Source organism: Oncorhynchus mykiss, chromosome 13 (assembly GCF_013265735.2).
Source record: "Oncorhynchus mykiss isolate Arlee chromosome 13, USDA_OmykA_1.1, whole genome shotgun sequence".
Taxonomy (NCBI): Eukaryota; Metazoa; Chordata; class Actinopteri; order Salmoniformes; family Salmonidae; genus Oncorhynchus; species Oncorhynchus mykiss.
Genome location: NC_048577.1, coordinates 1,257,004 through 1,281,494, shown reverse-complemented (window position 1 = coordinate 1,281,494; position 24,491 = coordinate 1,257,004). Strand labels below are relative to the sequence as shown.

The window sequence follows — 24,491 nt, the reverse complement described above, 5'->3', positions numbered from 1 at the left end:
CGGAGGACCTGAGCCCTTGGACCAGGCCTCAGGACTACCTGGCACGATGACTCCTTGCTGTCCCCAGTCCACCTGGCCGTGTTGCTGCTCCAGTTTCAACTGTTCTGCCTGCGGCTATGGAACCCTGACCTGTTCACCGGATGTGCTACCTGTCCCAAAACCTTCTGTTTTCAACTCTCTAGAGACAGCAGGAACGGAAGAGATACTCTTAACGATCGGCTATGAAAAGCCAACTAACATTTACCTCTGAGGTGTTGATCTGTTGCACCCTCGACAACTACTGTGATTATTATGATTTGACCATGCTGGTCATTTATGAACATTTGAACATCTTGGCCATGTTCTGTTATAATCTCCACCCGGCACAGCCAGAAGAGGGCTGGCCACCCCTCATAGCCTGGTTCCTCTCTAGGTTTCTTCCTAGATTTAGGCCTTTCTAGGGAGTTTTTCCTAGCCACCGTGCTTCTACACCTGCATTGCTTGCTGTTTGGGGTTTTAGGCTGGGTTTCTGTACAGCACTTTGAGATATCAGCTGATATAAGAGGGGCTTTATAAATAAATGTGATTTGATCCAAACTCTTTTTTTTTGTTTGTCAATTTTTGTTAAATCACATAAATAGTACTCTTCCAATTCAGAGCCTGGATTTTTCCCCATGAGGCTAATATCCATAACATGTTGATATCAATTCATAAGTGGGCACACGTTTAGGCTTCTACATTGTGAAATCATTACAATACTCCTACTACAATGTTAAAAATTCTACATTGTGACATTAATTCATTGAAATCATGAAACAACTACTTCATGTATGTATTTTCTAATATTTGATCAGATCTTTTATCAGATTATCTCTGGTCAAAGCTATGAGATTTCAATCCTGTGTGTTCTCTGGTGTTCAGTCAGATGGCAAGCTTGAACAAAACTCTTCCCACATTGACCACAGCTATAAGGTTTCTCTCCTGTGTGTATTCTCTTGTGCACTGTCAGATCTCCAGATCGACTAAAACTCTTCCCACATTGATCACAGCTATAAGGTTTCTCTCCTGTGTGTATTCTCTGGTGGTGTATCAGGCTGTGTGACTGAGTAAATCTCTTCCCACACTGATCACAGCTATAAGGTTTCTCTCCTGTGTGTATTCTCTTGTGCACTGTCAGATCTCCAGATCGACTAAAACTCTTCCCACATTGATCACAGCTATAAGGTTTCTCTCCTGTGTGTGTTCTCTGGTGTAGAGTCAGGTGGCCAGGTGTAGCAAATCTCTTCCCACATTGATCACAGCTAAAAGGTTTCTCTCCTGTGTGTATTCTCTTGTGCACTGTCAGATCGCCAGATCGACTAAAACTCCTCCCACATTGACCACAGCTATAAGGTTTCTCTCCTGTGTGTGTCCTCTGGTGTAGAGTCAGGTTGCCAGATGTAGCAAATCCCTTCCCACATTGATCACAGCTATAAGGTTTCTCTCCTGTGTGTATTCTCTTGTGCACTGTCAGATCGCCAGATCGACTGAAACTCCTCCCACATTGACCACAGCTATAAGGTTTCTCTCCTGTGTGTGTTCTCTGGTGTAGAGTCAGGTGGCCAGATGTAGCAAATCTCTTCCCACAATGATCACAGCTATACGGATTCTCTCCTGTGTGTGTTCTCTGGTGTAGAGTCAGGTGGCCAGATGTAGCAAATCTCTTCCCACATTGATCACAGCTATAAGGCTTCTCTCCTGTGTGTATTCTCTGGTGGTGTATCAGGCTGTGTGACTGAGTAAATCTCTTCCCACATTGATCACAGCTATAAGGTTTCTCTCCTGTGTGTATTCTCTTGTGCACTGTCAGATCTCCAGATCGACTAAAACTCCTCCCACATTGACCACAGCTATAAGGTTTCTCTCCTGTGTGTGTTCTCTGGTGTAGAGTCAGGTGGCCAGATGTAGCAAATCTCTTCCCACATTGATCACAGCTATACGGATTCTCTCCTGTGTGTGTTCTCTGGTGTAGAGTCAGGTGGCCAGATGTAGCTAATCTCTTCCCACATTGATCACAGCTATAAGGTTTCTCTCCTGTGTGTATTCTCTTGTGCACTGTCAGATCTCCAGATCGACTAAAACTCCTCCCACATTGACCACAGCTATAAGGTTTCTCTCCTGTGTGTATTCTCTTGTGCACTGTCAGATCTCCAGATCGACTAAAACTCTTCCCACATTGATCACAGCTATGAGATTTCTCTCCTGTGTGTGTTCTTTGGTGTTGAGTCAGATTGCCAGATGAAGTAAAACTCTTCCCACATTGATCACAGCTATAACGTTTCTCTCCTGTGTGTGTTCTCTGATGAATTTTAATGCCTGATGATGTGAATCTCTTCCCACAGTCAGAGCAGCAGTAGGTTCTCTTCCCTGTGGGTCTCTGCGGGTGTTTCTTGAGGAGTTCTGATCTGGAGAGACTCTTCTCTGCCTCGTCAGCATCATGAGGTTGTTGAGTCTCCCCAGAGGATCCATGATAGTCACATCTCTCTCCTGTGTGAATGACAACGTCAGACAGACAGTTAAAGGCACACAACAGCAGAAATCCACTGGTTATTTGAGGTAAAAGGTGATACCCATGAAGTTGTACAACAATTGACGCCTGTTAAATTATATGACTATAGTAAAACACCAAATGGATCTACCTCCTGGTCCTCTTCCCCTGCCTCTCCCACCAAGGGTAGAGACAGAGATGACCTCGCCTACCGAAATACCCGATTGGGCAAAGCCACCAGAAGAAGGCACCAGCCAACCAACTATTGAACCTGACTGGTGTCAGGAAGAATCACCCTATGCCTCAAGTGACACCTCTGAATGGGAACAGCTGATAGACTCATTGCTGATAGAGTAAGGGCACTGTCATAAACAGAGGCCCATTTGCGCACTGTAAGAAAAGTGTTTCTTCATTGTTGCTAGAGTAATAGGCCCTATCATAACAAGAGGCCCATATATGCACTGTAAGAAAAGTATTTCCTGTTGTAAGATATGTCATCACCCTCTCTGCTCTGAGGGAATGGGAGAAGAAGCGGATCAGGTGCAGAGAATCAAAAGGTATATAAAGAGACATTTGCCATTACTTGGCGCTGACTTCCTGAATTCTGAATTCATTTAGACAACCATTTGACTTCGGGTAAATTTACACCTGACTCAAATTACTTAAAGATTCTAACTTGTTGGATCTGAGAAGTGACTTTCCAATATACCGTTTAACTATTGAACAGCTGTTTTGTCGCATATTGACCAGGTGCGTGTGTCTCAGAACCTCGGCCTCGTTGCGTGTTAGACTTTTTGATATTCCATTGGGGCAAGGGATCACCAACGGGTCCTCTCATCCAGTCCAAACTTGAATCTCTAAATTTAGTAAATCACCGACTTCAAGTCAACCTCTCAGCCAGTAGAGGGGAGTCGCTACTAACTAAATTCTAAAAGAACTCTGACCGATTGACACTCTGCTCCTGATCTCGTGGGTCTCCTCGTCATCTCTCAAAGGTAAGTAAATAACTATTATAAGCATTTAATGTAGAGATAAGTGTTATCATTGTATCAGGCATTTTATAGAGCATTAAGGCATTTGCATGTTTCTGATTAACGCTGTGTGTGACCGAGTAACAAATTGTGTATTTTGAAGTGTTTTTGATTGTAAAAAACGGTACTCTCAAAGACAGTTAACGGCACGGGAGATAACAACTCTGACACTCCCTGCTACCGGGACACTGGAAACGGGGATCAATGCTCTATGACAGAATGAGTTACCATTAAAAGACAAGGAGGAAGGTGTGTCCAGTAGTGATTCATTTAATTGTCTTATCGATCTATCTAAGTTTTATTTTCCAAGCGATACTTAGCCGACGGGCAGAGTAGTGAGACTAAGTTGACTAAAGGTCTTCACACTTTAAACTAGATACATCACAGAGGGGAAATACTCAACCACAGGGAAATCATATAGAGACTGGTAGGACTAGTGCTTAATAACAACTCAGGGATCAATTAGTGGTGAAACAAAGAGTCTAGAGGATAAACGTGGGGTTCACACATCCCAGCTAGAGCTAGACCGTTGAGAGTGACAAGGCAAAAGACCTCTCTACGCGGACAATGCTTCGATATAGAAAGAGAGGCAGGGCTACGCGAGCGGTCCTGGTTATACCGAGATAACCTGAAGTATCTATAGTGCCCTGTCCAATCCAGGGAACGGGACGCTAACCACCTCTAGCACCCCGCTGCCGGTCAAGCGGCGGGGCTGAAGGTTTCGTATCGCGACAAAGTATATCTGCTAATGAGGAAACCACTAGTTATGGATGTAGTATATCTGGTAATGAGGAAACCACTAGTTATGGATGTAGTATATCTGCTAATGAGGAAACCTCTAGTTATGGATGTAGTATATCTGCTAATGAGGAAACCACTAGTTATGGATGTAGTATATCTGCTAATGAGGAAACCACTAGTTATGGATGTAGTATATCTGGTAGTGAGGAAACCACTAGTTATGGATGTAGTATATCTGGTAATGAGGAAACCACTAGTTATGGATGTAGTATATCTGGTAATGAGGAAACCACTAGTTATGGATGTAGTATATCTGGTAATGAGGAAACCACTAGTTATGGATGTAGTATATCTGCTAATGAGGAAACCACTAGTTATGGATGTAGTATATCTGCTAATGAGGAAACCACTAGTTATGGATGTAGTATATCTGGTAATGAGGAAACCACTAGTTATGGATGTAGTATATCTGGTAATGAGGAAACCACTAGTTATGGATGTAGTATATCTGCTAATGAGGAAACCACTAGTTATGGATGTAGTATATCTGGTAATGAGGAAACCACTAGTTATGGATGTAGTATATCTGCTAATGAGGAAACCACTAGTTATGGATGTAGTATATCTGGTAATGAGGAAACCACTAGTTATGGATGTAGTATATCTGGTAATGAGGAAACCACTAGTTATGGATGTAGTATATCTGGTAATGAGGAAACCACTAGTTATGGATGTAGTATATCTGCTAATGAGGAAACCACTAGTTATGGATGTAGTATATCTGGTAATGAGGAAACCACTAGTTATGGATGTAGTATATCTGGTTGGAGCAAAAAATGGTGAGCCAAGATTTTCACAATGTATTCTGAATATTACAGCTCTGTCACGGTTTTCTGTATGAGATTGCGATCCATGTTTAATGAACAAACGTAAAACACGAATAAATTATAAACACTACAAAACAAAGAACGTAACGAAAACCGAAACAGCCTATACTAGTGTAATCTAACACAGGAACAACGACACTAAGGACAGAATCACCCACCACAACAGGACCAAGCGGCGTGGTAACGGGCAACAGCAGCGTAAAGAGGAATGGACATGGGAGGACGTTTTGGATGGCAAGGGCTGTTACACTTGGGAGGAGATACTGGCTGGAAGAGATCGCCTCCCATGGGAACAGGTGGAGGCACTTAGGAGAGCAGAGGCAGCCGGAGAGAGGAGTCGGCGATACGAGGGAACACGGTTGGCAAGGAAGCCCGAGAGTCAGCCGCAAAAATGTATTGGGGGGGTGCTAACAGGGAGTATGGCTACGCCAGGTAGGAGACCTGCGCAAACTCCCTGTGCTTAACGGGGGGCTAGAGAGACCGGGCAGGCACCGTGTTATGCTGTGGTGCGCACGGTGTCTCCAGTGCGGGTGCATAGCCCGGTGCGGTACATTCCAGCTCGGCGCATCGAGCCAAGTGCCATGAAGCCGGCTCTACGCATCTGGTCCCCAGTGCGTCTCCTTGGGCCGGCTTACATGGCACCAGCCTTGCGCTCGGTGTCTCCGGTTCGCCTGCATAGCCCAGTGCGGGCTATTCCACCTCGCCGCACTGGCAGGGCGACCGTGAGCATTCATCCAGGTAAGGTTGGGCAGGCTCGGTGCTCAAGAGCTCCAGTGCGCCTGCACGGTCCAGTCTACCCAGTACCACCTCCACACCCCAGCCCTCCGGTAGCAGCTCCCCGCACCAGGCTTCCTGTTCATGGCACTTGGCTCGATGCTCACTCCTCGGCCCAGTACCACCAGTGCCAGCACCACGCATCAGGCCTACAGTGCGCGTCGCCTGTTCAGCGCTGCCAGAGTCTTCCGCCTCTACAGCGCTGCCGGAGTCTCCCGCCTGTTCAGAGCAGCCAGAGCCTTTCTCCTCTACAGCGCTGCCGGAGTCTCCCGCCTGTTCAGAGCAGCCAGAGCTGTCAGTCTGCATGAAGCAGCCCGAACTGCCAGTCTGCAAGGAGCTGCCAGTCTGCAAGGAGCTGTCAGTCTGCAAGGAGCTGTCAGTCTGCAAGGAGCTGTCAGTCTGCAAGGAGCTGTCAGTCGGAAAGGAGCTGCCAGTCTGCACGGAGCCGCCAGAGCTGCCAGTCTGTAAGAAGCCGCCAGAGCTGTCAGCCTACATGGAGCAGCCAGTCGCCAGTCAGCGTGGAGCAGCCAGAGCCGCCAGTCAGCATGGAGCAGCCAGATCTTTCAGTCTTCCAGATCCGCCAGTCAGCCAGACTCATCCAGATCCGCCAGTCAGCCAGACTCTTCCAGATCCGCCAGTCAGCCAGACTCTTCCAGATCCGCCAGTCAGCCAGACTCTTCCAGATCCGCCAGTCAGCCAGACTCTTCCAGATCCGCCAGTCAGCCAGACTCTTCCAGATCCGCCAGTCAGCCAGACTCTTCCAGATCCGCCAGTCAGCCAGACTCTTCCAGATCTGCCAGTCAACCAGACTCTTCCAGATCTGCCAGTCAACCAGACTCTTCCAGATCTGCCAGTCAACCAGACTCTTCCAGATCCGCCAGTCAACCAGACTCTTCCAGATCCGCCAGTCAGCCGGGATCTGCCAGTCGGCCAGGATCTGCCAGTCAGCCAGGATCTGCCAGTCAGCCAGGATCTGCCAGTCAGCCAGGATCTGCTGAAACCACCAGCCAGCCAGGATCTGGTAGATCTATCTACCTGCCTGAGCTTCCTCTCACTCCTGAGCTTCCTCTCACTCCCGAGCTTTCTCTCACTCCCGAGCTTTCTCTCACTCCCGAGCTTTCTCTCACTCCCGAGCTTTCTCTCACTCCCGAGCTTCCCCTCAGTCCCGAGCTGCCTCAGTCCCGAGCTGTCCTTCAGTCCCGATCTGCTCCTCAGTCCAGTGGGGTTCTGGGTGAGGACTACTAGGCCATGGTCGGCGGTGAGGGTGGACTATCCAGGGAAGCGAGGAGAGGGGACTAAGACATTGACTGAGTGGGGTCCACGTCCCGCGCCGGAGCCGCCACCATGGACAGACGCCCACCCGGACCCTCCCTATTGTTTTGAGGTGCGTTCGGGAGTCCGCAACTTAGGGGGGGGGGGGGGTTCTGTCACGCCCTGGTCTAAGTATTTTGTGTTTATCTTCATGTATTGGGTCAGGCCAGGGTGTGGCATGCGGTTTTTGTATTGTGGTGTGTTTTGTCTTGGGGTTTTGGTGTGTATGTATTGGGATTGTAGCTAGTGGGGTGATCTAGCAAAGTCTATGGCTGTCTGGAGTGGTTCTCAATCAGAGGCAGGTGTTTATCGTTGTCTCTGATTGGGAACCATATTTAGGCAGCCATATTCTTTGAGTTTGTCGTGGGTGATTGTCCTTAGTGTCCTCTGTGTTAGTTTGCACCAGTTTAGGCTGTTTCGGTTTTCATTACGTTTATTATTTTGTAGTGTTTTTATTTAGATTCGTGTTGCTATAGTTTAATAAACATGGATCGCAATCTACACGCCGCATTTTGGTCCGACTCTCCTTCTCACCTAGAAAACCGTGACAAGCTCACTATCATCGCAGATCAGGAGTGCTACTGAAGGAAACTCACATTAAGCTCTGTGTCTATTCACTAATTTACCACCGTGGGGGAAAACTCAGGGGAGGTCTCAAAGGCTGACAGCAAAAATAGCCTCCATTTCCAGGTTGAATATGAGTGCATTTCACACTACTTTTGGATTATAATTGTAAAGCTTGCTTGAATCTCCTGCTTAGTGTAATGTTTGTGGAAGTCTCAAATCAACTGCTTCATACTTAAAAAACACTTTAACCAGTAAAATACTCTTTAGCTAGCTTTTCCATCAGCCTGACAATGAGGGTTTGTAAACTAAGTGTTTGCCAAATTGGCCCATAACTTCACCTAACAATAACATAGACCTACTGTAGGACCCATGACTTCACCTAACAATAACATACACCTACTGTAGGACCCAAAACAATAACAGACCTACTGTAGAACCCATAACTTCACCTAACAACAACATAGACCTACTGTAGGACCCCTAACTTCACTAACAATAACATAGACCTACTGCAGGACCCCTAACTTCACTAACAATAACATAGACCTACTGTAGGACCCATAACTTCACCTAACAACATAGACCTATTGTAGGACCCAAAACAATAACAGACCTACTGTAGAACCCATAACTTCACCTAACAACAACATAGACCTACTGTAGGACCAATAACTTCACCTAACAACAACATAGACAACAACATAGACCTACTGTAGGACCCATGACTTCACCTAACAATAACATAGACCTACTGTAGAACCCATAACTTCACCTAACAATAACATAGACCGAGGACTATAAATCATGTAATATTTCAGGTGAAACATGGAAACTAAAATGTCTTTGTCATAGACTTTCAAAATTTCTTTGTCATGACATTTCAGATAATTTTGTAAATAATCCCATTAGTCTATTCTGTAATGTGTTGTCATTCTAAATGTCCCGAATAAAGGAAAATAGCTCTGTGTGTTGTCCAATAGGGTAGCCTAGTGGTTAGAGCGTTAGACTAGTAACCGGAAGGTTGCAAGTTCAACTCCCCGAGCTGACAAGGTACAAATCTGTCATTCTGCCCCTGAACAAGTAGTTAACCCACTGTTCCTAGGCATTGAAAATAAGAATTTGTTCTTAACTGACTTGCCTAGTTAAATAAAGGTTTAAAAAAATATTATAATAATTGCCTATCCATCAAGGAACCATTCTCTACACAGCTCTGTGACTAAGGAGACGCTACTGTAAATCAAGCAGACACATTATAAACATCAATTTATAAGGGATGTTGGATCCAACGTGGAGAACGGTGTAACTGTAAATTACCAGAGTAATGAATGAAGAAGCACTTTGGTTGTTGTTGTATGTTGTGATGTTTGCCATGTGACTGTCATTCAGAAAATGATTTCCTGGACCAACTGATGATAGTTGAACATGTGACTGTAACTAAACAGCTACAGAAGTAAATATTATGTGTAATTATTGAAGAACCGCATTAATGACAGTATCCATTTGGGTGGTGTCAATAAAGTTAAGGTGACTCTCGTGTTAGAACCATTGGATTTAGCAAACTCTGAAATGATTTAGGATTTCTGTGCCAATGAAAACTGTTTTCCCAGCGTAACATAAGGAGACACTAAATGTTACGTAGGTAGAGAGCATTTCAGACACCCGAATACAAAAAACTGTCCTAACAGGAAAATAACTTAAACTACAAGGCCAAATCTACACTGGAGGAGCTTACCAAGATGACATTGAATGTTCCTGAGTGGCCTAGTTACAGTTTGGACTTAAATCGTCTTGAAAGTCTATGGCAAAACTTGAAAATGGCTTTCTAGCAATGATCAACATCCAACTTGACAGAACAGGAAGGATTTTAAAAAGAATAATGAATATTCACTTTTTTTTTTAATCACTGGAGGACGTCATCAACAATGTAGAATGCCCTTTTAAAAAGCACACATTACTTCAACAAATGCAGAGTTTGTGTCCCTGTTTCATAAGATATTACTCACTGTATTTACTGGTGTTAATCAGATCAATGTCCCTGTTTTATAAGACAGTACTCAATGTATTTTCTGGTGTTAATCAGATCAATGTCCCTGTTTTATAAGACAGTACTCACTGTATTTTCTGGTGTTAATCAGATCTCCAGTCTTCTCTTCTTCGTCCTCCTCTAATGTGACAGTAATCTCCTGCTCTTCATCCTTCATTCCAAAAAGGTCTTCATCCTCCACTCTGAAGGTGTCTTTCTCTTCTTCTTTCACGGTAATAGCCTCACCCTCTACTTGTTTTTGTATTTTAACAGCCTCCTCTTCCTCCTCTTTCACGAGAGCTTCTTTCTCCGTCCAGCAGACCCCCTCTTCTTTAACAGGAGGAGAGTAGCTTAGTGAACTCATGTTCGGAAATAATAGCTAGTAAGTATTAGCGACTAGACTAGTGCTAACTTAACCAGCCAGCTAGTTGACTTACAACGTAAATATTAAATTAAATGGGGTATCGAGTTGTTTCCACATAAGTATGTTTAAATCATAGTGGCAAATAAACAACGAAATTGTCTAAAGAACTTGAATGTTCCGACTTTGTTGTCTAGCGAGCTAACGAGGTGGCTGCAGTTGTTGAAGAAGCGTTCCGTCCACTAGATTATACGTCACAGTAGAAACATCGCCTGAAAGACACTTATCGCCATCTGCTGTCTGGAGGGAGGAAACGCATGGTGTATATAATGAACAGACTAGGTCTATACTGCTCCTACATGGTGTAACAATACATCAGTGTGCCAGGTGGACATTGGGTTTGATTCAGACCCTGTCAGTGTGCCAGGTGGACATTGGGTTTGATTCAGACCCTGCCAGTGTACCAGGTGGACATTGGGTTTGATTCAGACCCTGTCAGTGTGCCAGGTGGACATTGGGTTTGATTCAGACCCTGACAGTGTACCAGGTGGACATTGGGTTTGATTCAGACCCTGTCAGTGTGCCAGGTGGACATTGGGTTTGATTCAGACCCTGTCAGTGTGCCAGGTGGATATTAGGTTTGATTCAGACCCTGTCAGTGTGCCAGGTGGACATTGGGTTTGATTCAGACCCTGTCAGTGTACCAGGTGGACTTTGGGTTTGATTCAGACCCTGCCAGCATGGCCAGAAATCTATTCCAAGGTCAGTAACTTATAACCACAGAACCACCACAGACCTTTCATGCGTAACTAAAAACACCTAAGTATTAGATTTACTGCCATGGTCTAGTATGTCACCGCCTCAGACACCATTCACAGTGCTGGCTGAGGTACGAGTAAAACATGACATATTATTTCCTAACCATTCACAATGCTGACTGGGATATGAGTAAAACATGACATATTATTTCCTAACCATTCACAATGCTGACTGGGATACGAGTAAAACATGACATATTATTTCCTAACCATTCACAATGCTGACTGGGATACGAGTAAAACATGACATATTATTTCCTAACCATTCACAATGCTGGCTGAGGTACGAGTAAAACATGACATATTATTTCCTAACCATTCACAATGCTGGCTGAGGTACGAGTAAAACATGACATATTATTTCCTAACCATTCACAATGCTGACTGGGGTACGAGTAAAACATGACATATTATTTCCTAACCATTCACAATGCTGGCTGAGGTACGAGTAAAACATGACATATTATTTCCTAACCATTCACAATGCTGGCTGAGGTACGAGTAAAACATGACATATTATTTCCTAACCATTCACAATGCTGACTGGGGTACGAGTAAAACATGACATATTATTTCCTAACCATTCACAATGCTGACTGGGGTACGAGTAAAACATGACATATTATTTCCTAACCATTCACAATGCTGGCTGGGGTACGAGTAAAACATGACATATTATTTCCTAACCATTCACAATGCTGACTGGGGTACGAGTAAAACATGACATATTATTTCCTATTTGTAAAAATGGCAAGGCTTTAGCCCAGGGGGCTTCTCCATTGTTGAGGAAAGCAGGGGAAGTGTTGTGAGTAACAGAACTGCCTGAGATGTGGGGGAAGGGAAGCTGCTCACTGATTGGTTGTAGTGACAAGGGTCTCTCCAGAAATCTATCATTATTCCAACTGACATGTCAAATTCACAAATTCTACAGCATAACGACAGTTATGTCTTAAGTGTAAAACTAACAATGACTCAATAATCCTTCTGGGAATGTTACGATGTCATAAAGTTATGGGAGGAGTTAGAAAGTTGGCTGTCAGAAGTACAGTGTTATAAAGTCAATGTAATTTAAAGAGGTCTGTCTGCATATTTCAAGACATGGCATATGAGGATGCAGTGAGATACCCGTGATGTAGTTAATGGAGATGGAGGTGTGTTCTAGTGGGTCTGGGCAGGTGTGATGTAGTTAATGGAGATGGAGGTGTGTTCTAGTGGGTCTGGGCAGGTGTGATGTAGTTAATGGAGATGGAGGTGTGTTCTAGTGGGTCTGGGCAGGTGTGATGTAGTTAATGGAGATGGAGGTGTGTTCTAGTGGGTCTGGGCAGGTGTGATGTCGTTAATGGAGATGGAGGTGTGTTCTAGTGGGTCTGGGCAGGTGTGATGTAGTTAATGGAGATGGAGGTGTGTTCTAGTGGGTCTGGATAGGTGTGATGTAGTTAATGGAGATGGAGGTGTGTTCTAGTGGGTCTGGACAGGTGTGATGTAGTTAATGGAGATGGAGGTGTGTTCTAGTGGGTCTGGGCAGTGAATGATTGTATGATGTTGTTTGTATTGTTTATAAAATATCAAATACAATATTTTAACATTTCCAATGCAAAGTAACACCTCACAGTTCTATTTTTGGAGTTATTACATTAAACCAATCAGAATTCAGAAGAATGCCAAAGTCAGGTGTGAAGTAATATGCAGGACCAGCCTATTCCCTATGATGTCAACTACAACATAAATAACTTCAAATGTAGAACTTTAAGTTAGAAATAATTTGCGCTCATGACTTGGGTGATTAAAGTAAACCACAGTTTTGGAAATACATAATGCCATCTAACCAAATATCAAAGAATGTTAGCTATATGCAGTTATCTTAGCCAGCCAGCTAACGTTAGCTATTTAGCCAACTAGCTATTAGCCTAACAAGCATAGTGCAGTTATGGTCAGCGAGACCAACTATCGGAGACCAATTAGAACCCAAATAACAGTAAGCCAAGGTGGAAAATGCTACAAAACTCCCGTAGTCTAATTCACAGAAAACATGCTGAAAAGTAGTGATGGGGAAACAAATCGTCCTGAAGCATTGACTCTTTCCAGACAATTGTGTCAAAAATAGGTTCATTACTCAAGGCTTTGAGCGACACAGAATTTAGAACAGCCACATTATTATAGATGAAGTCCCACACCGTAGCAGCGAAGCCTTTATGTCATATATACATTTATAAATAATAATGAGTAGTTATTTCTGATGCAAGGTGATTTGTAAATTAGTCAGTCAGCAGCCACCTGCACTGTCGGCTGCAATGTCCAACGAGCCCAAATTAATCAATACCACTCAGGTGTTCGACGAAATGATTCTCCAGACGTCATTGATCACGTGCTGCTGATAAAGGGACACTGCTTTGAATTATACCGTTTAGCGACTTCAGTACATGCCTCATAGCTCCAGTCTCAAACTTAACCCCGTCCCTGCTGAAGAAGAGGCGGTCTGCTGGATGGAGAAAGAAGCTCTCGTGAAAGAGATGGAGGAAGAGGAGGCTGTTACAATACAAAAACAAGTAGAGGTTGAGGCTGTTACCGTGAAAGAAGAGAAAGACGTCTCAGTTAAAGAAGAGGGAGACTCGTTCAGAGTTAATAAAGAGGAGGACGACGACGTTTCAGTGAACGAAGAGGAGGGGGAGGTGACTGTCACATCGGAAAATGAAGAAGAGGAGGAAACTGGATATCTGGGCCCGGTTTCCCAAGCGCATCTTAAGGCGTCCGATGGTTCTAACGATGAACGGGCCCTGATTAACACTAGTAAGTATTGTCTTAACAGAAGCACAAACTCTGCGGTTGTTGAACTGATGTGTGGTGTTAAAGGGGACATTTGCAATTGCTACATCCATATTTTGGCTCTTAAATTATTTATTTATAGGCATTGATTCTTGGAGAATATAACGAATGCCTTATGAGCTTAGTTCAACTGTTTACCACATCAGAACCCCAAATAAGCTTTTTTGTACTCCAATGTTTAGAAACAATGTAAACCAACACTGTATCCCTCAACATAATGTTGATATCATGGATGGTCAGTCCTTGCATCCATAGGTCTGTCTATGAATTTGAGAGTAGTTACATTTCTCCAGCCCCATCCATCATCTTATTACCAAAATAGTGGTGTAATTACAGCTTTGTTATTGGTTGAACTGCAGATTGTTTGATTGATTGTGGCCTTTTTAAAGGGGCAACCTAGTTTTTAAACAAACAAAATGGCTGCCCAGAGACCTGAGCTGTGTTAGAATACTCATACTAACCGTACTATTTGATGTTAATGGAGTATATAGTGTGCTTATTGGTCATAGTATGATGTAGTTAGTATGCCAAAAGTTCCCGGATGTAGTACTAAATTCTTCAGGAAATGGGCGTTGCTTCACATTATTTTCAGATTTGAAGAAAATGGTGGAAAATAATGGTGGAAAAAGTCCGAGAGCCGATACAAATGAACTGCTTTAAATAATTATGACAAATGTTAAGAAAATGTTGAGCAATGTAAAAGTAATGACTTCAAATCAGTTACTTTACACGTTATGTTAGCTACACTATCCTTACAAAATGCATAGCATATCTTTACAGCAGTATGTATCGGTATGTTAACTAGCTACCTAACGTTAGTTGGCTACTCATACATCAAACTTGCCAGTCTAGTAACTATATTCTAACTAACTACCCAATGTTTGTTGAATTGATTAGAGAGCAGAATAACTGATGGATTTAATAAGTCAACACACGTTAAATATGGCCGGTGTCAGTGGTTTCTGGTGGGGTAATATGGTAGAAACATTTGAGGCATTTATAAGTTCTATTCTTCAAGAGTCAATGGTTATATAGTAAATGGGTCTTTCTATAACTGCCAGTGTAGATTTCATGTTGGGGTCAAATTGTTAGAGCTGTTGATAAGTCATTGTATAATGTTCTGGCAATTATTTTCATGCCATTACATTAAAGGCGAAATATTGTCTTTTCTTAGCAAGGTGTTGCTTAAATAATGTTAGCTGCTAATCGCTAGTTAGCGGGCTAGCTAGCTTGCTAAATGTATTAAGAGTCGGAGCAAAAGTAGCTAGCTAATACTGCCGGGTACCAATGCTGTTGTAGGCCTAGATAAGCATGTTTGTGCAACGGTATCTTATGTTGGCTTGCTAGCCAGCTACATGAAGTAAGAAAACAACATGTAATGTAACATCTAATTAGGATCAACTGGAAATACTGACCATCACTTTGGTTCCTACCATGTCTTCTTCGCTGAGGTTTGTCAGACTACACTCATCAGGTGTATTGCTGCCACCTACAGTAACCAAAATGCAAAAAAAATGGGATTAACAAATCATACTAATTACCTAAAATAAACACGAACCAAATTCACTCCACTACCCTGAATTTCAAACAAAAATGGTACTATTCAGATCCCTACACAGGTTCAGGAACCTAGGAGGGGTGGAACTTCTTCATTCAGTACTCCCTGTAACATTTTGTCTGAAGTCCTGGACATCCAGAAATCCATTTGCCGCCTTCACAATGATGTCTGGCTTCTTAGATGTTTTATTAGTTTAGTATTAATGCAATTTATCACTGGCAGTGAGGGCAATGCAAACACAATTTTGTTGTAGAAACTCCTCCAAGCTAATGCGGAAACTGCTAGTTTTAGACGAAGGTTGCTAATAATTTATTAATGCAATTTATCACTTGCACTATAAACACAACAAAGTCCACCTTGTTCACTATTAGTGTGTTGGGATCCTTCTCCTGCATGGCTTCACTGCAGACTGTGGGACATCCACTACCTTCTCCTCTCTACTCCTTCAGCTGTTTTCACTGCCTCCACATAGGACACCTGCTGGATGGGCCTGATCATCCTAGCTACTGTGACATCCTTCATCCGTACAGTGCACTCCGGGAACTCGGGAACGTGATTCCCATCACAATTACAACATGCTTCATCTGACTACGACATATTTATTCCTTCAACAAACACTTGCCACATGTCCAACCTTTTTTACAATTGTAACACTGCAGCGGCTTCTGTATATCTCACTTACCCAGGTTTTACACAAGATGGGAGAACCACTTCACCAAACCACATTAAAACCTTCCGGCTATCATTCATTTTAATCCACCTACCTGAAATGTTTAACCTAAACCACACAAAGGTTTCTCCTTTTGCACTGTTGACACACAATCAGCATCATACCGCTCCTGGTCACTCGAACCGATTCCACTTCACCATCTTTGAGACCGCAAACCGGTCACCCCAAAAAACATCCTTGCTGATGATTCCCACTCCGACCCTAAACTGCTGTTCATTACCAACTTTAGCCCTTTTCACTCCACTGTTCTTCACCATCGTCCACTCAGTCTCACCAACTGTACTCACGCCAAGATAATCCCTCAATGCTTCCTCCATTGCTCCTCCAGTCATCCCCTGGACTCCCTCGCTCTGTGCTGTGAAAGATGTGAGAGTTTGTGTTCTCAAAGTAGCACCTATATTGTTCTTGTTCATCTATATTGTTCTCGTTCCATCTATATTGTTTTCATTACAGCACATCTGTTGTTTCACCAACTTGTTAACCCTTTCGTCTGCACTACTTGCTGTCATTTCCCTTCCTGATTTTCCTCTCTTGGATGTCTCCACCATGCTCCTACTCTGTCAGTAATTCCTCAATGGTTTATTAATTGGTAGTCAAATAACAATATATTAAAGGTGCTGCACATTCTATTCCAAATCTAGAATTAGAATCGTCATTATGTTTCCATGATTTCAACAGTTCACAAGTTAACTAAGCCTATAATGTGGACACAAAGGATGTGGATACCAAGGAACTTGACGCTCTCAACCTGCTCCACTACAACCCCTTCGATGAGAATGGGGGTCCTTAGCTTAGTGATGAGCTTTGAGGGCACTATGGTGTTGAACGCTGAGCTGTAGTCGATGAATAGCATTCTCACATGGGTGTTCCTTTTGTCCAGGTGGCAAAGTGCAGTGTGGAGTGCAATAGAGATTGCATCATCTGTGGATCTGTTGGGGCGGTATGCAAATTGGAGTGAGTTTATGGTGATAAAGGGATAATAGTGTTGAGCCTCGACCAGCCTTTCAAATCACTTCATGGCTACAGACGTGAGTGCTACGGGTCGGTAGTCATTTAGGCAGATTACCTTAGTGTTCTTGTGCACAGGGACTTTGCTGTTCTGCTTGAAACAGATTGGTATTACAGACTCAGACAGGGGATGAAAATGTCAGTCAAGACCCTTGCCAGTTGGTCAGCGCATGCTTGGAGTACACATCCTGGTAATCCGTCTGGCCCTGCGGCCTTGTGAATGTTAACCTGTTTAAAGGTCTTACTCACATCGGCTGCGGAGAGCGTGATCACAAAGTCGTCTGGAACAGCTGATGCTGTCATGCATGTTTCAGTGTTACTTTCCTCGAAGCGAGCATAGAAGTAATGTTGCTCACCTGGTAGGCTCGTGTCACTAGGCAGCTATCGGCTGTGCTTCCCTTTGTAGTCTGTAATAGTTCTGCAATAGTTTGCAAGCCCTGCCACATCCGACGAGGGTTGGAGCCGATGTTCAAGGGGTATATCAATCTCCCCAGGGTAGCAGTAATACGTTGAGATATTTGTCCACAAAGGGATACCCCTCCCATAGGTGGCTCATTATTGGGATTCATTGCTGATTCCTACCTGTAGCTCACTATGAAGTGTCTATTGATACAGGTAAAGGGCCCTGTTCTAGATTTCTGGTTGGTAGCTGAGTCGAGGGAACAAGCAGAGTTGGACACGGCCATGTTATTATCCCACACAGTCTCTGTGGTTTGTATGAACCCCGTTCCTGGGAATTAGATTTGATTAGAAATTCGAAAATTATATACATCTAAATAGTGTTTATTGCCGTTGCCAACTATGTAAAAATAGCCTACATAAAGCCAACAAATAAAAACATCTAGAAAATATCCAGATAAAAATAAATCACATTGGCTGTGCATGGCCTGTCTACATAGAACTTTAAACAGTGTATCAACTATCACCTAGGTCTGACCGAAACGTGATGGCAACATTGTATGAAATAGTTTGGGACAGACACAGCTGTAAGCTATTTGTGAAAGGGATAAGAAGTAATCAGGTATTGTATGACATTTCCACTGGATCAGAGCATTACATTTTTCCCTTTCATGTCGAGTGGTTATCAAGCGTGAGAGCTGTAAATATTTTACTCTAATCAATAGTTCCTCAAAGTATTTGTAAGACTTTGTTTACTTGCTGTTTGAGGTGAAGAATTACTTTGAGAAGCTCCACAAATCATGAGTGGTGGTGCGTAAATACTATCAGACATCCCCAAATAGGTGCATCTCTCTCTGCATCGCTCTCGGCCCTCTGTTCGCTAAAACGCAATTTGGTTGCAGAAACTCCTCCATGCTAATGCGGAAACCGGTAGTTATACCATAGACCTACAGAAATGTGCCTGTATTGGAGACCAAAAGTTGTCTGACACACTGCCGGCGCCGACAGAGATGGCCGCCTCGCTTCGCGTTCCTAGGAAACTATGCAGTTTTTTGTTTTTTTACGTGTTATTTCTTACATTAGTACCCCAGGTCATCTTAGGTTTCATTACATACAGTCGAGAAGAACTACTGAACATAAGAGCAGCGTCAACTCACCATCAGTACGACCAAGAATATGACTTTCGCGAAGCGGATCCTGTGTTCTGCCTTTCACCCAGGACAACGGAATGGATCCCAGCCGGCGACCCAAAAAAACGACTTCGTAAAAGGGGGAAACGGAGCGGTCTTCTGGTCAGACTCCGGAGACGGGCACGTCGTGCACCACTCCCTAGCATTCTTCTCGCCAATGTCCAGTCTCTTGACAACAAGGTTGATGAAATCCGAGCAAGGGTAGCATTCCAGAGGGACATCAGAGACTGTAACGTTCTTTGCTTTACGGAAACATGGCTCACTGGGGAGATGCTATCGGAGTCGGTGCAGCCAGCTGGTTTCTCCACGCATCGCGCAGACAGAAACAAACATCTTTCTGGTAAGAAGAGGGGCGGGGGCGTATGCTTCATGGTTAACGTGACGTGGTGTGATCATAACAACATACAAGTACTCAAGTCCTTCTGTTCACCTGATTTAGAATTCCTCACAATCAAATGTTGACCGCATTATCTACCAAGGGAATTCTCTTCGATTATAATCACAGCCGTATATATTCCCCCCCCAAGCAGACACATCGATGGCTCTGAAAGAACTTTATTTGACTCTTTGCAAACTGGAATCCATTTATCCGGAGGCTGCATTCATTGTAGCTGGGGATTTTAACAAGGCTAATCTGAAAACAAGACTCCCTAAATTTTATCAGCACATCGATTGCGCAACCAGGGCTGGAAAAACCTTGGATCACTGCTATTCTAACTTCCGCGACACATATGAGGCCCTGCCCCGCCCTCCTTTCGGAAAAGCTGACCAGGACTCCATTTTGTTGTAGCTAGCCTTCCCTCCGCAAGGCAATCAAACAAGATAAGCGTCAGTATAGAGGCAAAGTAGAATCTCAATTCAACGGCTCAGACACAAGAGGTATGTGGCAGGGTCTACAGTCAATCACGGATTACAAGAAGAAAACCAGCCCCGTCACGGACCAGGATGTCTTGCTCCCAGGCAGACTAAATCACTTTTTTGCCCGCTTTGAGGACATTACAGTGCCACTGACACGGCCCGCAACTAAAACATGCGGACTCTCCTTCACTGCAGCCGACGTGAGGAAAACATTTAAACGTGTCAACCCTCGCAAGGCTGCAGGCCCAGACGGCATCCCCAGCCGCGCCCTCAGAGCATGCGCAGACCAGCTGGCTGGTGTGTTTACGGACATATTCAATCAATCCCTATCCCAGTCTGTTGTTCCCACATGCTTCAAGAGGGCCACCATTGTTCCTGTTCCCAAGAAAGCTAAGGTAACTGAGCTAAACGACTACCGCCCCGTAGCACTCACTTCCGTCATCATGAAGTGATTTGAGAGACTAGTCAAGGACCATATCACCTCCACCCTACCTGACACCCTAGACCCATTCCAATTTGCTTACCGCCCAAATAGGTCCACAGATGATGCAATCTCAACCACACTGCACACTGCCCTAACCCATCTGGACAAGAGGAATACCTATGTGAGAATGCTGTTCATCGACTACAGCTCGGCATTTAACACCATAGTGCCCTCCAAGCTCGTCATCAAGCTCGAGACCCTGGGTCTCGACCCCGCCCTGTGCAACTGGGTACTGGACTTCCTGACGGGCCGCCCCCAGGTGGTGAGGGTAGGCAACAACATTTCCACCCCGCTGATCCTCAACACTGGGGCCCCACAAGGGTGAGTTCTGAGCCCTCTCCTGTACTCCCTGTTCACCCACGACTGCGTGGCCACACACGCCTCCAACTCAATCATCAAGTTTGCGGACGGAACAACAGTGGTAGGCTTGATTACCAACAACGACAAGACGGCCTACAGGGAGGAGGTGAGGGCCCTCGGAGTGTGGTTTCAGGAAAATAACCTCACACTCAACGTCAACAAAACTAAGGATGATTGTGGACTTCAGGAAACAGCAGAGGGAACACCCCCCTATCCACATCGATGGAACAGTAGTGGAGAGGGTAGTAAGTTTTAAGTTCCTCGGCGTACACATCACAGACAAACTGAATTGGTCCACCCACACAGACAGCATTGTGAAGAAGGCGCAGCAGCGCCTCTTCAACCTCAGGAGGCTGAAGAAATTTGGCTTGTCACCAAAAGCACTCACAAACTTCTACAGATGCACAATCGAGAGCATCCTGTCGGGCTGTATCACCGCCTGGTACGGCAACTGCTCCGCCCACAACCGTAAGGCTCTCCAGAGGGTAGTGAGGTCTGCACAACGCATCACCGGGGGCAAACTACCTGCCCTCCAGGACACCTACACCACCCGATGTCACAGGAAGGCCATAAAGATCACCAAGGACAACAACCACCCGAGCCACTGCCTGTTCACCCCGCTATCATCCAGAAGGCGAGGTCAGTACAGGTGCATCAAAGCTGGGACCGAGAGACTAAAAAAACAGCCGGCCATTAACATCAGACTGTTAAACAGCCACCACTAACATTGAGTGGCTGCTGCCAACACACTGACTCAACTCCAGCCACTTTAATAATGGGAATTGATGGGAAATGATGTAAAATATATCACTAGCCACTTTAAACAATGCTACCTAATATAATGTTTACATACCCTACATTATTCATCTCATATGTATATACTGTACTCTATCATCTACTGCATCTTTATGTAATACATGTATCACTAGCCACTTTAACTATGCCACTTTGTTTACATACTCATCTCATATGTATATACTGCACTCAATACCATCTACTGTATCTTGCCTATGCCGCTCTGTACCATCACTCATTCATATATCTTTATGTACATATTCTTTATCCCTTTACACTTGTGTGTACAAGGTAGTAGTTTTGGAATTGTTAGCTAGATTACTTGTTGGTTATTACTGCATTGTCAGAACTAGAAGCACAAGCATTTCGCTACACTCGCATTAACATCTGCTAACCATGTGTATGTGACAAATAAAATTTGATTTGCTTACGATTTCAACAACTTTAAAAACATATTTCTAGCATACAATCATCAATGTTACTACTAATGGGAAAACCAGACAAAATATGACTATTGTTGTTCACTTGACTGTCTTAAGACAAATGTCAAATAATTAACATTCATTACAGACATCATTGTTTGTACAACATAATGGCTACTCTGTTGGCATCACCTTTTTACAGTGTATTTTTGCTGTTGTGGGCCTTAAACCACCTGTCTGACTTTTTGTTCACACAGGAGAGAGACCTGACTATGGTGGATCCTCTGGGGGGCCTCAACAACCTCATGATGCTGACGCGGCAGAGGAGAGTCTCTCCACTTCAAAACACTCCAAGAAACACCAGCAGAGACCCACAGGGAAGAAATCTCATTGCTGCTCTGACTGTGGGAAAGGTTGCAAATCTTCATCAGAACTTAAAATACACCAGAGAATTCACACAGGAGAGAAACCTTATAGCTGTGGTCAATGTGGGAGGAGTTTTGTTCAATCTAGCCATCTGACTGAACACCAGAGAACACACACAGGAGAGAAACCTTATAGCTGTGATCAATGTGGGAGGAGTTTTGTTCAATCTAGCCATCTGACTGAACACCAGAGAACACACACAGGAGAGAAACCTTATAGCTGTGGTCAATGTGGGAGGAGTTTTGTTCAATCTAGCCATCTGACTGAACACCAGAGAACACACACAGGAGAGAAACCTTATAGCTGTGATCAATGTGGGAGGAGTTTTGTTCAATCTAGCCATCTGACTTCACACCAGAGAACACACACAGGAGAGAAACCTTATAGCTGTGGTCAATGTGGGATGACTTTTACTACATCTAGCGGTCTGACATTACACCAGAGAAAACACACTGGAGAGAAACCTTATAGTTGTGATCAATGTGGGATGAGTTTTACTGGATCAGGCAATCTGATTCGACACCAGAGAACACACACAGGAGAGAAGCCTTATATCTGTGATCAATGTGGTAAGAGATACTCTGATAAAAGACCTCTGATCAAACATCAGAAAATACATACATGAAGAAGTTGTTTCAAGATATCAATGAAATAATGTCAGAATGTAGAATTTAAAAACATTGTAGTAGGTGTATTTTAATGATGTCACAATGTAGAATGTTTTAACATTGTAGTAGGAGTATTTTAATGATGTCACAATGTAGAATGTTTTAACATTGTAGTAGGAGTATTTTAATGATGTCACAATGTAGAATGTTTTAACATTGTAGTAGGAGTATTTTAGTGATGTCACAATGTAGAATGTTTTAACATTGTAGTAGGAGTATTTTAATGATGTTCTACCTTATCGCTTGCCCTGTTCAATTGATTGTAGCATGATATGGATATTAGCCTCAGGGGAAAATCCAGGCTCTGAATTGAAATATTATTTAACAAAAAGTGAGTAACAAAAAAATAGCTGTGTTACCCTTACTGCGTTGGTGACCCTCTTGAATCAAAATGTAGCACTTCAAAATGTAGCTAGCTGTTTTCTACTAGTTGAAAAAGCTGCTTGTTTAAAAAAATACATGTAATATGATAATTGTTGCAGATGTTTGTATTTTCACACATGAAAGCAGTATAATAAATTGGTCTATAATCAATTGTATTAACAATCTGACATCACTCCAGTATTTCTTGACAACATTCAAATGCTAATTGTCTTTGTTCCACAACTGAAGACGCATGACTCAAATCACCTACTCATATTCCAAACATTCAGCCTGACAAAATATATGTTTTATTATTCCATGCCTCACCATTAAGTGCTTTTAGAATTTCAGGATTCATTCTCAGATGTGCTAACCCAAATGCATGACATTGGGGACTGGGCCCTATCCAACAACATGCCCATCGAGTGAACCCTAAAAAGAGAGCAATAGGTAAGGTGGAAAGTTACTACGGATATTGCAGGAGTTGGTTGCTGATTGTCTCAAGGGTCGGCAGTCAACCAGTTTTGCCTTTAGCCAGTGCGTTGCCATGGATCACAATTTATTTTGACTGCACGTTTTTCCGTATTGGAGATTAGTTTTGTTTGGGCTTGTTCCAGGGGGACGAGACTTCTAGAAGCTAGTGGGTTTCAGGATTCTATTGAAAGAAAACTGATTTAAAAAATACTACTATTGTATATTATTATTTAGAAATGTGTTTTTGTCTTGTTTTTAATTGTTGACAGCCAGTAGACACCATGTTTATATTGGTGAAGGTGAAGCAGTGTAGTTGATTATAATGTGAAATGGAAGTTGTTTTCTGTTGGTGGTGAGCAAAAGTGTCCAACAAAAATATAGGATATATTTGTTGTCTACAGGGGGAAGGTGCTACAGGCTTTGGTTTTTCCATTTATGTTTTGAGGTTGGACTTTAGCACGTCTATCTCGTTAGCACGTAGGACGCACTGATTGGTGTCACCTCGTTAGTCAGTATGTGTTACACCTGTGCTGGCTTGTCCATCTCGTTAGTGAGAAGGTTTTTCACCTGAGCTGGTCCAGGTTCTATTTAAGAGTGTCTGGTCCAGTGCTCCAGTTGTCTTGATAGATGTGACAAATCAAAACCTTTAGTGCCACTACCGTTTTGGTTTGCTTCCTGTTTTTAAGTTTGTTGTGGGTTTTTATTTTGTTTGCCTCTTCTTGGGCAGATTTAGTGGGTCTCATGGTGGGTGTCTTTTAGGTCCCAGTTGTTGTTACTAGTCAACTTTCAGTGGACACTGAGAGCAAAACTTCAACATTATGTTATTGTACTTTTATTGTATCAAATGGTTGTTTTATGCAACAGAATAGAGGGTTCTTAGAACTATTGTGTCTGTGTTCTACTGAGGATGGGCT

General features: G+C 43.5%; 2 protein-coding genes across 3 annotated transcripts; one reads left to right on the top strand and one right to left on the bottom strand.

Moving 5' to 3' along the window:
- Positions 1 to 523: 523 nt before the first annotated feature.
- On the bottom strand, positions 524 to 3,492 carry LOC118938501 (zinc finger protein 271-like). The gene is made up of 2 exons (XM_036942539.1): positions 3,451 to 3,492; positions 524 to 2,395 (listed from the first exon to the last, which is right to left on the bottom strand). The coding sequence occupies exons 1-2, from the start codon at positions 3,490 to 3,492 to the stop codon at positions 863 to 865; spliced, it is 1,575 nt and encodes a 524-aa protein (XP_036798434.1). The 3' UTR covers positions 524 to 862.
- Positions 3,493 to 13,410: 9,918 nt separating this feature from the next.
- Positions 13,411 to 23,276, top strand: LOC110517551 (zinc finger protein 239-like). Of its 2 annotated transcripts, XM_036939845.1 has the most exons (3): positions 13,411 to 13,806; positions 21,904 to 22,128; positions 22,297 to 23,276. In XM_036939845.1, the coding sequence occupies exons 1-3, from the start codon at positions 13,440 to 13,442 to the stop codon at positions 22,695 to 22,697; spliced, it is 993 nt and encodes a 330-aa protein (XP_036795740.1). In that variant the 5' UTR covers positions 13,411 to 13,439; the 3' UTR covers positions 22,698 to 23,276. The 2 variants fall into 2 exon arrangements, with proteins under 2 accessions (XP_036795740.1, XP_036795739.1); XM_036939844.1 differs by having other exon boundaries at positions 21,904 to 23,276.
- Positions 23,277 to 24,491: the final 1,215 nt, after the last annotated feature.